The following is a 14,758-nucleotide window of genomic DNA, read 5'->3' as shown; positions in this document are numbered from 1 at the left end:
TTTTTATTTGTTGTTCAAGTCACAGACAACTCTTTCGTTTGGCAGCATTTAGGTTTATTATAAGGCTGTATGGGCTAAGCCCTTTGTCTGCCTATTGACGAATTTAAAAACTATGAATGATGGAAGTACTCAGTTTTCGGATGTTATCATATAAGTAATTTATTGTTTTGTAAAACAATGCCAGGGTGAAATAAATGTTGATACATAAACTAAACAACGTGAAAAAATAAGGCATAGTTTTTCAAGTACAAATAATTTTGACAAAAAGTTGTCCTTTACACTTAAAAATCAGGTCCTCCCTCTGAGCTTCAAATGAAAAAAAAAGGATAACAGTTTCTACAAATATAATTATTTCTAGTGAATATAACACTTTATAACTGTACGCCTATCTATGAACTCATACAAAACAAGTTAAAAAAAAAAACATCGTCATCAACATTCACAACGCACAAAATGGAACTTATAATGTTTATTATAAGGTTCAGATTCCAATTACTTTTCGCCGCTCACAATCAGTGTTGGGTTTCCACGTCCTGCTGCAGCTGCGGGTACAAGATGGCCACCCTGTTTCCGGCCGCCATTCTGCCGGCGAAGTCGAGTCTGCGCGCGGGACGCGGCGCCCCCAGTAACGCGTCCAGAACGTTCCTGGGAGCCCAGACGTCTCCACTTGCACTACTGGCGCTGCCATTACCTGCGCCCACCGGCGACAGCGGGGAGTCGGTGGTCGCTCGGATCACAGTTGCTCGAGATTCACCTACATAATTAATCAATAAAGATATAATAATTCTCACAAAATACAATAGGTGCATACAATAAATAATAGTAATTCATGCAACTGAGATTCGATAATTAGATATCCGTTATCCACCAGATATGTCTCTGGGATTCTTTGTTAACTTTAACCGCATTGTTGATGAGCTAAGAAAAATTACATTCTACCTGTGATCCAATTCCCAGCCCCAAAATTTCCTACAACATTCACTCTACTATTTATTCGTAATAATTGTTCTAATCTTTTTTACATTCGAAGAAAAAGTTTTATATTCCCTAAAAAATCGAAATTCAACCGATATACTGTTATTATTTTACCAAACAATATGTATATATTTATATATATAATATAATTCTACTGTACGTGTGTATGTCACTGAACTCCAAACCGGCTGAACTGACTTGAATCAATTTTTGCAGGACAATGTCTGTCGGGACCGCTAGTATATTTATAATAAAGTAAATTAATGTTATGAGTAACTATTGCGGTTTCAACTTCGAGAACAATTAATTTATTTAATAATACGCGAGCGCTTCTTATAATATGCGCTCGTCAAACTTTCGTCGTGATAGAAGAACACGATTTTCTTTATAAAGATGATGGTACTTACCTGTTTTGTCTTTGCCTATTTATTTATAGGTGGATATTACTTTAAGACTACTACCAGTTTTATTATCGTTTCGATTTTGGTAATTATATTTCCATCCTGTATTCTGATCGATGTGACTCACCGTCTGCGCCGTGGTTATTGTGTGCCCGACATTCTAGCAGGACTCTCAGTAACGTTCTGTGGGCGGATGAGTTCGAATACGCTCGTAATAACGCTTCCAATTCACCCCAAACTTGACGCCATTGTTCTTCGCGACGACCGCTCGATTTGCCCCTGTAATAACAATAATAATTAAATTAAATTAAACAATAATAACTAAACTAAAGTAATAATTAAATTAAAAATGAATATGTGATTGTCGTACAATCGATAAGAGACTAATCCCACTATCCTTAGCTAACGGGAATTGAAGGAGGCTGCACCACACTTCAAACAGAAAAGCATTACTGCTTCACGGCAGAAATAAGCAGGGTTGTGGTACCTACCCGCGCGGACTCAGAAGACATCCTACCACCACTAAACCAATAAAATTATTATTATTAACTTCAACGGTACATGAAAAGTTTTTATAGTTTAAACATTACCTAAGATTCGAAGGCAGCTGCGCGGCCGGGAATTCATGACGAGATTCCATACTTAATAGCGACAGCAGGACGCTACGACACTGATCCACCTCTTCGTCAGTTAATGATTCTTGCACGACCAGCCTCGTTAACGGTTCCATCACCTTCAAAACCACAAAATTATGTCAAATCTTTGTAGGGTCACTGTTTTTTTCCCTACCTATGCTGATAGCCTTGAGAGGCTGTTTCAGCTTCACCCTAACGTGTAGGTGAGCTCACGGGGCTCAAGCCGGAGTGCTGCTAACACTGACCCTAGCAAGAGCCGTGCTTCGCAGAATCTACCACCGGATCGGAAACGCGACCCACTGAGAAGATCATTGGTTGGTGTTACATAACAAGACTTCATGACACATCATTGATAGTGTTAGGTTAACAATAGCAGTAAGAAGCTATTAGAGTTGAACCGGTTAGCTTAAATATTGCTGATAAAAATTTAAGCAGGTTTAAGATTGATGAATCTCACGGCTCCCCACGGAACCCATAGATATCAACAACGTATATACCGCCATCCACCTTGAAAAAAGCGTTCTAAGTCTCAGTTCGATAGTACAACAGTTGTCCAACCCTTCAAACCGGAACGCATTACTGCTTCTCGGCAAGATACAACGGGTTGTTGATGGTACCTATCACGAGGTATTACGAAAATTATATTACCCGAAGTTATTCCTTCACCGTGGAAATCAATTGTGAACATGATTGAAGTACGTTAAAAAATTACACAAAAAATATTGTTGATCGTTTGCGGGATTCGAACACGGGCACTGTCGCATCAGTACACCGGGCGTAATATCCTTTAGACCACGACGACTTCTTTAACAATGACACGAGTGATATTAATACGCATTCGACTTACTGATCCTAAATTGAATATGAGCGTTGAGGATATCGTCAGGGGCCAATATGTCGTGTGCCTTTGCAGCCGAGATCGCGCCCGTGCGTTGGACCCCGCCCCGCGGAGTGGGTGCAGCTTATTTTGCTGCATCAGTGCACCAAACTCTTTTATTCTGTAAATTAATAAAAACGAACATAGCGGTTTTTTTTTAATTGCTTAGATGGGTGGACGAGCTCACAGCCCACCTGGTGTTAAATGGTTACCGGAGCCCATAGATATCTACAACGTAAACGCCGCCATCCACCTTGAGATATGAGTTCTAAGGTCTCAGTATAGTTACATTTTTCGGGCCGGGGGCCGAACCTCCTACGAGGTCCACGCGCGCCATGTGTATGTGTATGCGTATGTGTGACTCAACGATCTGCATGGTGTTGTGAACCCTTTAAACCGAAACGCATAACTGCTTCACGGCAGAAATAGGTAGGACGATGGTACCTACCCGTGCGGACTCACATGAGGTCCTATCACCAGTAATTACGCAAATTATAATTTAAGTTAATTATGGTCTATGAATTATCTATTATCTATATATATATAAATGGTTTGCTGTTCGTTAGTCTCGCTAAAACTCGAGAACGGCTGGACCGATTTGGCTAATTTTAGTCTTAAATTTTTTGTGGAAGTCCAGAGAAGGTTTAAAGGATAGATAAATAAGAAAATGCTCGGAATTAAATAAAAATAACAATTTTGTTTTTCCTTTGATGTGTCCCCCGTCGGACGGATTCCTTATGTTTGTTTTAAGTTTATTTTATACAAAAGTTTAAGTCTTTTATTTTTCGATTGAGGCACTACGAAGTCTGCCGGGTCAGTTAGTCTATATATATTTAGTCTGGCTATAAATACTGTTGCAATTAAAAATAAACAAAATATTACATTTGAATTTTGAATCTGTCATTTTTATATGATTGCTCATTGAGTTTTCTCATTTTGGCATCAATACATTGTACAATAATTTGCGATATTAAAATGGAGTGGGGTGATAAAGAGAACCGAATCGCTGTGATTGCATTACACAAAGTAGGTATGGAGCCAAATGCAATTTTTAAAACTCTCCATACGCTTGGTATTAGTAAAATGTTTGTGTACCGGGCTATTAATATGTGCAATGAGACCTCCTCTGTTTGTGACAGAAAAAGATCTGGCCGTCCACGCAGTGTTCGTACGAAAAAGGTGGTCAAAGCAGTAAGGGAAGGAATTCGAAGAAATCCTGTCCGAAAGCAAAAGATTTTATCTCGGGAGATGAAGATAGCACCTAGAACCGTGTCGCGTATTTTAAAAGATGACTTAGGACTTAAGAGCCTATTTTATATAGAGAGAGCCTATTTTATAAGAGTTTATTTTATACAAAAGTTTAGGTCTTTTATTTATCGATCGAGGCACTACGAAGTCTGCCGGGTCAGCTAGTTATTTATAAATATGGATTGTGTGCTCGCCTGTAGTCTGTGACGCGTCCGCCTGCCCCCTCGGAGAGCGCGGGGGGATCGTCGTACGTGGTCCGACCCCCCAGGGCGCCGATCCACAGCTCGCCCCCCTGGGCCGCCAGCACGTGCGACGCTGATCTACCCCCACCTTTCCTATTCAAATTACATCCAAGTCAATATTTCTAATAAGCTTCAGACGTATGTTTTTTTTTTTTTTTTTTATTGCTTCGTTGGGTGGACGAGCTCACAGCCCACCTGGTGTTAAGTGGTTACTGGAGCCCATAGACATCTACAACGTAAATGCGCCACCCATCTTGAGATATACGTTCTAAGATCTCAGTGTGGTTACAACGGCTGCCCCACCCTTCAAACCGAAACGCATTACTGCTTCACGGCAGAAATAGGCAGGGTGGTGGTACCTACCCGCGCGGACTCACAAGAGGTCCTACCACCAGTAAACAGTATGTATGTGTTAGTATGTAATGGAATCTTTGAACATAATTTTGATCCTCTTCAAAACGTCGGATTAACTCGAAATTTGGTATACTTATTAAGGACCGATGACAATTCAATATTAAAAAAATAAAATTAATAAAATTGAAATTCAACTAAAAAATTAAAAATAAATAATAGTTTAACAAAACTAACAAAGTACGCTTTTATAAAAAATCCAACTAAAAATAGAAAATAAAGTTTAATAAATTTGAATTAAAAATAGTGTAAAAAAAATTATTTCATTGTAAAAAAAACGTTTCAATTTTTTTATATATTAATAATAATAATTAATAATAATAATTGTCATCGGACCGTAATACGTTATTTATTTAAATTATAAATTCAAAGGCTATGTTTTGCCAATTAGTAAGAACTATGTGCTAATGAGAGAGAAATGGATTATTAACTATATGGAGGATTATAAACTAATATTTATATTATATACATATATCTATTCGTTTTTTGTTGTGTTTTTGTTCATATGTCATGCATTCGAATCATGAACTCGAATCAGCGAGAGTGGTTACTGAAACTATTCTATTTGAAGACATGAGTAGATGAAGGGGCTAAGTACAAATTTGGAGATTTTCGAGTTTTTACATTGAATGAAGGTGGTATGTACCTATAAACTATATTAGATCTTAAAACTCCGGGCTTAAGGGCTATTTTTAGAAATTGCATGTAATAAAGGAATTATGTACGAAGAAAAAGTACAAGTAACAAAAGATTGTTGTCCGTTTTCTCAAAATTAACATTTTGTATCATATCCCCTTCATCCACTCATGTCTTCCATTATATTAATCAAATATATATGAGCGGTTTTGTTAGTAACACAACCTAATAATTTTAATATTTTAAACATCAATCCAAACACACGACGTTATAATATTTTTTTTATAAATCGTTACGTATTCGTGTACGGTCTATTGTTAGCGCTTTGCTTATTTTGGCCCCAAATGACGTCACACACCAAGGTTCAGTTCAAGTAATGGAAAGTTTGCGCAGCAATTGAGAAGTTAAGTTGGCATTTTATGCTACACATGCTAGTCGTTTCAACAAATGTATTTAATATTCTATATGGTATAATGATGCTTTCAGTAGACCTTTCCAGTTTCACCAGGACAGGTGGGCGAGCAAGGGCTCGACCAGGAGGGGCGGGATTAAATTTGCTAACGGCTACCGGAGCGCCTCCAAAGGAGACCTTAACAACTCAAGAGTAAGTGTTTCTCCAATGACTCAGTAGAGCGCGGTCGTGTCGCTAGTATAAGTAGTAAGTTAGTAGTTAAGTAAGTAATAAGGTAGTAAGTAGTAAGTTAGTAGTAATAGTAGTAGGTCAGTAAGTAGTAAGTTGTAGTACCTGGGCACTTCGAGCGTGACCGACCGTCCGTTGAGCAGGAAGTTGACAAGACAGGCGGAGGGGCGGCTGGCGACGTCGGCGGGCGTGACGCGCCACAGCGGACCCGTGCAGCCGCCCGCGCCCCCCTCCGCGCCGCGCGGCGTCCACCAACGTAGCACCACCTGCATACCAATACAACTTACTCCATCGTTCTCGTCGAGCCCATCGCTTGCGACGAAGGGCTCGACGAGTAAATTAACCCACAGATACAGCCCACTGAGTTTCTCGCCGGATCTTCTCAGTGGGTCGCGTTTCCGATCCGGTGATAAAGCTTTTTTTGATAAACTCTCGGCCCCCTGGTGTTAAGTGGTTACCGGGGCCCATAGATATCTACAACGTAAATGCCGCCACCCACCTTGGGACATGAGTTGTAAGGTCTCACTTTTAACAGTACAACTGCTGCCTCGCCCTTCAAACCGAAACGCATTACTGCTTCACGGCAGAAACAGGCAGTGGTGATACCTACCCGTGCGGACTCACAAGACGTTCTACCACCAGTAATATAATTCTGCGAAACACCGCTCTTGCTAGGGTTAATGTTAGCAACGTCGACATGTTTGAGCTCCATGAGCTCACCTACTTGTTAGGGTTACGCTGAAATGGTCTCTCAAGATCAAGCTTAGGTAAAGAAAATGAAATATTAACGTATTCCTAAACCAAACAGGTAGGTATCATCATCAAACGTTTATTTGTCACGAAGTAATCATTAGTTCCAATTTAAAGGTTGAGACAGCTGTTTTAGTATACAATTGAGACTATGACCTCATATCTCGAGATGTCTTTGGGCTCCGGTATCCACTTAAAACATGAGGGATGGTAAGTTCGTCAATACACTTAAAAAAATCTCGTGGTACATTTAGTGTGGTTGAAGCATTAGCTAGAACTAGCTATTACAATAAGCTATTATACTAACAGACTCAGCGGCTTCGGCAGCAGTTTGTGAAGCTCGCAAGCCAGCATGAGCATCGATGGAATGGACAATTTCTACATCATAATTAGCACTGGAACTAGCGTTTTGTTCTTCCTGAAAACGATCAAGACAAATTAAAATTCTATATTTATTGATGTTCATTTGCATATCTATACTAATATATAAATCTAGAGTGGCTTTTACGGATGTTCCGTTATAACTACTGAACCATGCATCCAATTGACTTGTAACTTGGTATCAATGTAGAAAATACATGTACTTAATGGATAGGATTAATATTTATATGAGTATTGGACTCCCTATACCAGTTGCGGGGTCGTTAGGTAAAGATGAAAATGATTGTGGGGGTAGAAATAATAATTTTAAATGCCCAGCGAAGCGGTCGGGTACAGCTAGTATTAAATATATCTTTTGATTTTTTTCTGAAAGTTACAAGCTATAAAACTAAATAATTTGATACTTTATACAGTTTCTGTTGTTATCTCCGGCGTGTTTACTGACTTGGTAGCATCGACAAAATGACATTACCTTCATGGGAATTCCAGTAACTGTGGTAGTTGATAATTTGTAATGCGGTAGTACCAGACGACCCAACAAGCTAGCTAATGCGCTAGCTCGTGATACTATTACTTCGACGCCCATCAGACCACCGCCCATCTGTTGAAAACAATGATGCGTTGTGGTAAATGAGCGTGGACTATATATTTTTAATAGCTGCTTCGCGAATGAGTCTACTACCGGATCGGAATCGCGACCCGCTGAGTGAAGACAACTTGTGAGGGCCCTATGTACCAGTAGGGTACCCTAGGAATGCAACAACAGCAATATATCCGTGGTTGAAAAACCTAAATACATAAATATTGGACAATTGAAGTATTGAATACTGTTCATAGACATTAGGCACCTCTTAGGTAAAATATAGACAAACTACACTAACCTCTGTGAGCTGTTGATTGTTAACTCTGGTTTCAGCTTTCTCTGGTGTGACATTTATGATAATTAGATGGCAGTAATGTGTTACTAGTAATCTGTAAGTGTAATTTCAGTTATATAGGGATATCTTAATATATTTGAGTATATAATCATTTAATATCATACATTTACAATTGTGCAAATCAAACTCAACAGTACACATGTACTATACAAAAACATTTTGAAGCCTTTAACATCATTTAGAATACAACTATACGATACTGCAACCCAACTAAAATTTGGAAATTTCATAATAATATCGTTCTGTGTGGTATATCATAAGAATTTCAGTGTAAAGATTGAAAAAAAAATTACCCAACAATACTTTCTAAATGTTTAAAAGTTTTAAGATCTAATATTTTATTTGTTTAATAGATTACAACCTCATTTGTTTAGAGAAAAGTCATAGGACCTACTAGTTTAAGTACCCATTTCAATGATGGCGAACGGTTACTTGAGCAATGGCAAGGGCAGAGCCAAGCCGCTGCTTACCGAATAAAACTACCCAAAAAAACATTAAAAGAATTAAGAAATATTGAGAAAAAATATCTGTTCACCAAAAACAATTTTTTTTGTGTCTGAAATACTCACTGAGGTGTTGCATTAGGAGAATCTCTACTGCTGTTTGGTTGGACTATGGAAGCTTTTTTGTTTTGTTGAATCAAAGTGTTTAAAGCTATTTCTGCTAAGCTCCTTATTGAATCATCATCTCTTGCACTTGTAATACATATTATCCGTCCTCTGGAAATATCAATTTTACATATATGGTTATCTAATTGGGAGAATATTGAAAGAAAATAATAATGTATAAGTCATACCTATTTTGAAAATGTCTATCAGTCGATGTGCGTGATATCTGCTCTGGTGATGCTTCACCCAATGCTTCAATGGCTGCACAGAGTCCGACAACATCTCCTCCAGCACCACGACGTACTGGTCCAACAAGACACAACCCATTTAGGACCTAAAATTTTATTGTTTTACTATTAACTTTATCAGATCCTTACTAAGGTAGGCAGCGGCTTGGCTCTGCCCCTGGCATTGCTTAAGTCCATGGGCGATGGTAACCCCTCATCATCAGGTGGGCCATATACTCGTCTGCCTACAAGGGCAATAAAAATAAAAACAATTAAATTGTAATCTAAATTTAATCATAACTGAGACGATATGGGTTAAAGATAGAAATACCAAGGGTAGAAGATTTTTTTCATCTAGTAAACAGTTGCTGAGTGAGTGAGTGAGTTCAGGATAATGAAAATAAAGTAAAACTGCAATTCCAGAATTATCTTCCACTCTTACTCAACAATCAATATATTTTCGATTATTCTAAGTCAAACATCTCTATTGCTATATACTTTTTTTTTTATGTTTGCAGAATTAGACTTGCAACTTATGATGCAAGTTTAATTGATTAAACATCTTGAACTTGCAATGATTTGCCTATGCAAGTTTGAGATTTTGTAGATTTCATTTGATATTCATCAAGGATCAGAGGTTCAAACTGAATCATATTATTGCGATCGAGAGAATCGACTTAAACACCCACCTCCAAAACCAACATATAAATATGACTTACAAAACAAATATGCATTTGAAGTTAATGATGTGATTAACTCTATTTGATAAAAAAAAAATGATATAATTATTAATTACACGATTTACTTACACTACTAGTAATTTACAATATAATAAAATACTCACATGAGTTAAATTTTGTTGTAATGCAGCCCAAGTGTTTAATATATGCGCTACAGAATCACTCACTACAAATTTGACCTGGAATAATTTAAAAGTTAGTCATGAATTTAATTGTTCGTTCGTGTTTAATTGTTGTTGTTAGTTGTTAAATTTTTTATTTGTTCCAATAACAAAATAGATCATATTTAGGTATTTTAATAATTTAATGATAGGTGAAAAAGGTCACAGGCTATCTCAAACTAAGTTTCTGCTACCCTCATTAAGATAGAAGGTAAATTCTCAATTATATTTAATTATATTTAATTGTATTGTGTATTCTTATTTTAATTAAGACTGGCTGTTTTATTGAAATTAATAAAAACATTATTGTTATTTATCATTCTATAGTGTTTTTTGTTATGCGATATAATTATTAATTTATAATAATTATACAGATATGTAAAATTATTGTAAATGGAATGAATATTAACGCTAAAAGAGTACTTGAAAATTGTCATGAATTATTATGTCATGAATTATTTGAATGTTCTTTATGATTTGTGGCTTATTTGGTTTTAGAAAAGACCAATTAATCTCTTTTATCACAATTGATCATAAAAAAATTAAATGAAGTTCAAGTTTTGGTCAGGCAAAACACAGCATACCTTATAATCGCCTATATTATAATAGTTAACAGTAGCGCTAACAACTACTAATATTTATTATTGACCATGTCCATGTCCATGTGCTTCCAAGTCCAGCGATCAAAATAATATCATTTCATTACCTAAATTCAATACTCACTAATTTGCTTTCAGGAAATAAATCCCACACTATACGACAGTACTCTACTGCAGCTTCCACACTGCAAGTCCACAATGATTTACAGATTGGAGGTAAAGGAACCTGACCGGTACCTCGGCCTTTCGATACATCAAAATCTATTGGGTATTCTGAAGATATTCCAAAGTACGGTGTGTGATCAAGAACAAATATTGTTTTATGATTTACAGGGAAAAGGGAATTCATTATGAATGCGTAAAAAAGATTTTTGGATAATTATGCATAACCCACAACAATGTTTATAGTCGGATTTTTTATTAGACGAAGTAAACTGACGTTTACTGTGTTGTCAGTTTTTGATGAAATACAAATAGTGTTGCGACAAAGTGAACGATTGAAAAAACTCCTGAATTAATGAAATTGCCTCGATTGTCTAGTGAATAGTTAGTGTGCCGAAGTGCCGATATCGGGCACGGGGTTCGAATTTTAGCCGTGCTTTGTACATACCAACGAGTTTTCCACGAAACATTATATTCCTATGGTATCTACCTTTACTGAATACCGAGTGTTTTAAACATTAAGAAAAACATTGCGGGGAAGCTTGTAAGACTGTCCTATTTCCAATGCATCATATAGTTGAAACTATAGATGTATAAAATATAACAATTATAGGTACATAGGTAATGAAAATAAAAAAAACTGATTGTAGTTACATACTACTAGTAACATATTATAATATTGGATCACTTTAATACAATTTTATTGTAAAATATAAATAATATTCTTTTATAGTTTGAAATTAATGATTAACTCTTCACACTCATTGTTCATTTATGTGATTGAACGAGAACTGAACGCATCACTATTACTTTAAATATAGCAACATTATTTCACAAAGTGACATTAGCTACTGTCAGCTGGCTTCGTCTAATTAAAAATCCGACTATACATCTTAAATTCTCAGTTTTGTGTACATTATTGTACAAAGCAAGCAGTAATCTCGAACGTCAACGAGATCGGTAGAATTGCCAGCTAAAATCGGTACATTTATTTGTACCCAAAATCGGTTTTTGACAAAAAAATACAATATTCAATCAAATTCGTTTATTTATTGAAAAAAATAATTACAGGGTAATTTTTAACAATCATATTTAAGAATAATTATTTTTTATACCAATTTTTTTTGGCCATAGCCGCAGTCATCTTCGAATTAATTTCAAAATTATAACAATTTGCTGTAGTTTTACATGTAATAGACCAGTGATTGGTTCAGTAGACAGCCTATTTCGCTGTTTTGTTTTCAAAAGATTAATATGTGAAAATATGTGTTCAACGTTAGCGGATGAATGGGGAAGTGATAAAATATAAAAAATGAAATTAGACAACAAAGGAAACATTTGAGTTTCATCGCCACGCTTTAGTAAAGTTACTTCATCCCAAAAGTTCTACATCATCAAGAAGAAGTCGTCGTGGCCTAAAGGATAAGACGTCCGGTGCATTCGTATTCAGCGATGTACCGGTTTTCGAATCCCGCAGGCGAGTACCAATTTTTCTGATGAAATACGTACTTAACAAATGTGCAAAATTGATTTCCACGGTGAAGGAATAACATCGTGTAATAAAAATGAAACCCGCAAAATTATAATTTGTGTAATCACTGGTGGTAGGACCTCTTATGAGTCCGCATGAGTAGGTACCACCACCCCGCCTATTTCTGCCGTGAAGCAGTAATGCGTTACGGCTTTAAAGGTGGGGCAGCCGTTGTAACTATACTGAGACCTTAGAACTTATATCTCAAGGTGGGTGGCGCATTTACGTTGTAGATGTCTATGGGTTCCAGTAACTACTTAACACCAGGTGGACTGTGAGATTGTCCACCAAACTAAGCAATAAAAAAAAATCATCAGGAAATGTTTTGATTTGTTCACAATTTCTTAAAATGCGCCACTCTGTATCAATTTCCTGGCAATCATTGCTCTGAACAATATTGGGAAAGAGGCTACTCATAAGAACTGTCGACGCAGTCTTGACAATTTGAACATTTTTTGTATCAATGATGTCTGAAAGTGTAAAATCGGGAGAATTTCCATGTTATTTCGGTGTTTCGTTAGACAGAGCCCATATCGGTAGAAATACCGAAAAATCGGTAGGTTCGAGACCACTGGTATAAAGTTAATATAATTTGCTTTAATCAAAGTTCTCATAAAAAAAATTAAGGGATCTTATGACCTGGTAACTAAGACTTTTAAGTCATACCTTTTTTTATTAATATTCTTATTTTTATGAAAAATGATAATCATAGAGTGAAATTAACTCAAATGAAGATGATTAATTTGACACATTAATCAACTGGGATGAAATTAAATAAAATGAGATGAGATGTTATGGGATGAAATATAACCTCAGTAAAATGGTTATCATTTACTAAGATTTTTTCAATGGACTTTTTGGAGGATCCCGAGAAGTTCCGTCAAGCGTCTTTGTGTGATTTTCCCACATTTATGCACTTTCACAGATATTAAACAGTTAATAAACCACCGTTATTACAAATTTAAACCTGAAGAAACACTAAATAGACAAAATAAAACAAATCACACAACTTCACTCCTCGCGTTCCCGCCAAAAGTCCTGTCATGAAATGTCATACTCAAGCATAGATAATCACCAACATATGATTCAGACAAGCTGGGGTGCTACATCGAAAAAAATCGAGAATAATAAAAACAATTGTGTTTTAAAATCTATTTTCAATCGATTTTGCCAACACTGACCGACGATTTAATTCTTTATGTGGTTGGTACAAAAGGGCTCAGAGAAATTTTATTGTAATTGTTTCATTTCACACAGACTCTTTAGGCTATTATTAAAATAGTATCAGCGACTGACATGTTGATGTATTTTTAAAATTACATTACGATTGAATTTGGCGTTCCTATAGACATTTCATGACAATCTATATTGTTCACGTACCATGAGGCATTGATGGCTAGTCTAAAAAAGCGCGAGTGTAAAATTTAGAGTCTGGATGTTTAACTACGGGGTGGTGTAGCGTGTAGTGGCGACGGCGACGCAGGGCTAAGCGCCACCACCGCGAGCAGTGGTCGTGGTTTTTGTGCGTTCGATGAAGTAAATGACATATATTAATTCACGCTTACTGTATGAGTAAATTTATGTGACGGACATCTTTGAACTGTGTCGTTACAAGAAAGCCGCGATGTCATCGCTATCAAGAAATGTCGACAAAAGGGATCCATTGTTAGTGTATGTTGGCGATTGGCCGCGTGATTTCTTGTCTTCCACCTTACCTTAAACCACTACTCCCTCCATCGAGTCTTTTTATGTAGATATGTGACCAAAGAACTTTGAAGCCTTTCAAATCTTTCCCAATCGTTCTACGGCCGACCTGGTGATGATGCACCGTCGTGTGATTTCGTCACCACATCCTCCAGTGCTCGAGATAGTTCACAGTTTTATTATATTTTGTACGTCGGTGACATTTCATTCAGGCCGATCAATTATTATCATCTTCGCTTGGTCTTGGTTAACATTATATCCGAATTTAAGGCCGGTAGTTTCTAGATGAGTCAGTAGATTTTCCATGACTTCTCAGGCTGTGCAATCATCAGTGTATCTCAGATTAATTATGCCTCGCGCCCTTCTGATATATCTTTTTACCATTCTTCCAAGATAATAATTTTACTACTTATCATTTGTTGGGGATTGCTTGTTGAAATTTTTTCCAATGCATATTAGTTTAGAATTTTTTTTCGCAGTTTGAGCATTGCATAAAAAAGAAAGTATGTAAGTCTTAGGCGAAGCATCTTATGAGTCTTTTCAGTGTTCTATATCAAACAAGGTTTGAAATTTTCGAAAACCGATGTTTTAGTCGATTTTTATTTAATTTTACTGTCAATTTTTGATAGCGGAACTCTTATTATAAGAAAAATTCAAGCATTTTTGGTTGGAAGTTGCAGCTTAAAAGGATTTAGTTACAGGAATAGGTCCCATTTTAGTGTAAATATTTCAAGATTTTATATTAATGATGACATTAAAAACTATAAAAATGTAAACTCATTTTATTCTAAGTGTTGGTTATTGTTGGGATTTATCCTGTTACTGAATCAAATTTTTTAGTGATAATGAATTTCGTTTTTAGTGGATTTTGAAACTATGTTGGGTCGTAATA

At 36.4% G+C, this 14,758-nt stretch overlaps 1 protein-coding gene across 2 annotated transcripts; it reads right to left on the bottom strand.

Moving 5' to 3' along the window:
• Nucleotides 1-327: 327 nt before the first annotated feature.
• asun (integrator complex subunit 13 asun) lies at nucleotides 328-11,611 on the bottom strand. Of its 2 annotated transcripts, XM_089734085.1 has the most exons (14): nucleotides 11,521-11,611; nucleotides 10,594-10,874; nucleotides 9,814-9,888; nucleotides 8,931-9,076; nucleotides 8,704-8,853; nucleotides 8,078-8,168; nucleotides 7,669-7,797; nucleotides 7,123-7,233; nucleotides 6,171-6,331; nucleotides 4,331-4,471; nucleotides 2,859-3,009; nucleotides 1,967-2,109; nucleotides 1,504-1,655; nucleotides 328-754 (listed from the first exon to the last, which is right to left on the bottom strand). In XM_089734085.1, exons 2-14 carry the CDS (start codon nucleotides 10,816-10,818, stop codon nucleotides 513-515), a joined length of 1,917 nt encoding a protein of 638 aa, XP_089590211.1. In that variant the 5' UTR covers nucleotides 10,819-10,874; nucleotides 11,521-11,611; the 3' UTR covers nucleotides 328-512. The 2 variants fall into 2 exon arrangements, with proteins under 2 accessions (XP_089590211.1, XP_028044059.1); XM_028188258.2 differs by lacking the exon at nucleotides 11,521-11,611 and having other exon boundaries at nucleotides 10,594-10,920.
• Between the last annotated feature and the right edge of the window lie 3,147 nt (nucleotides 11,612-14,758).

The sequence above is a fragment of the Bombyx mandarina genome, chromosome 17 (assembly GCF_030267445.1).
Source record: "Bombyx mandarina strain Sakado chromosome 17, ASM3026744v2".
Classification (NCBI taxonomy): domain Eukaryota; kingdom Metazoa; phylum Arthropoda; class Insecta; order Lepidoptera; family Bombycidae; genus Bombyx; species Bombyx mandarina.
Note: the sequence above shows the minus strand (reverse complement) of the source record. Positions and strands in the feature narration are given on the sequence as shown.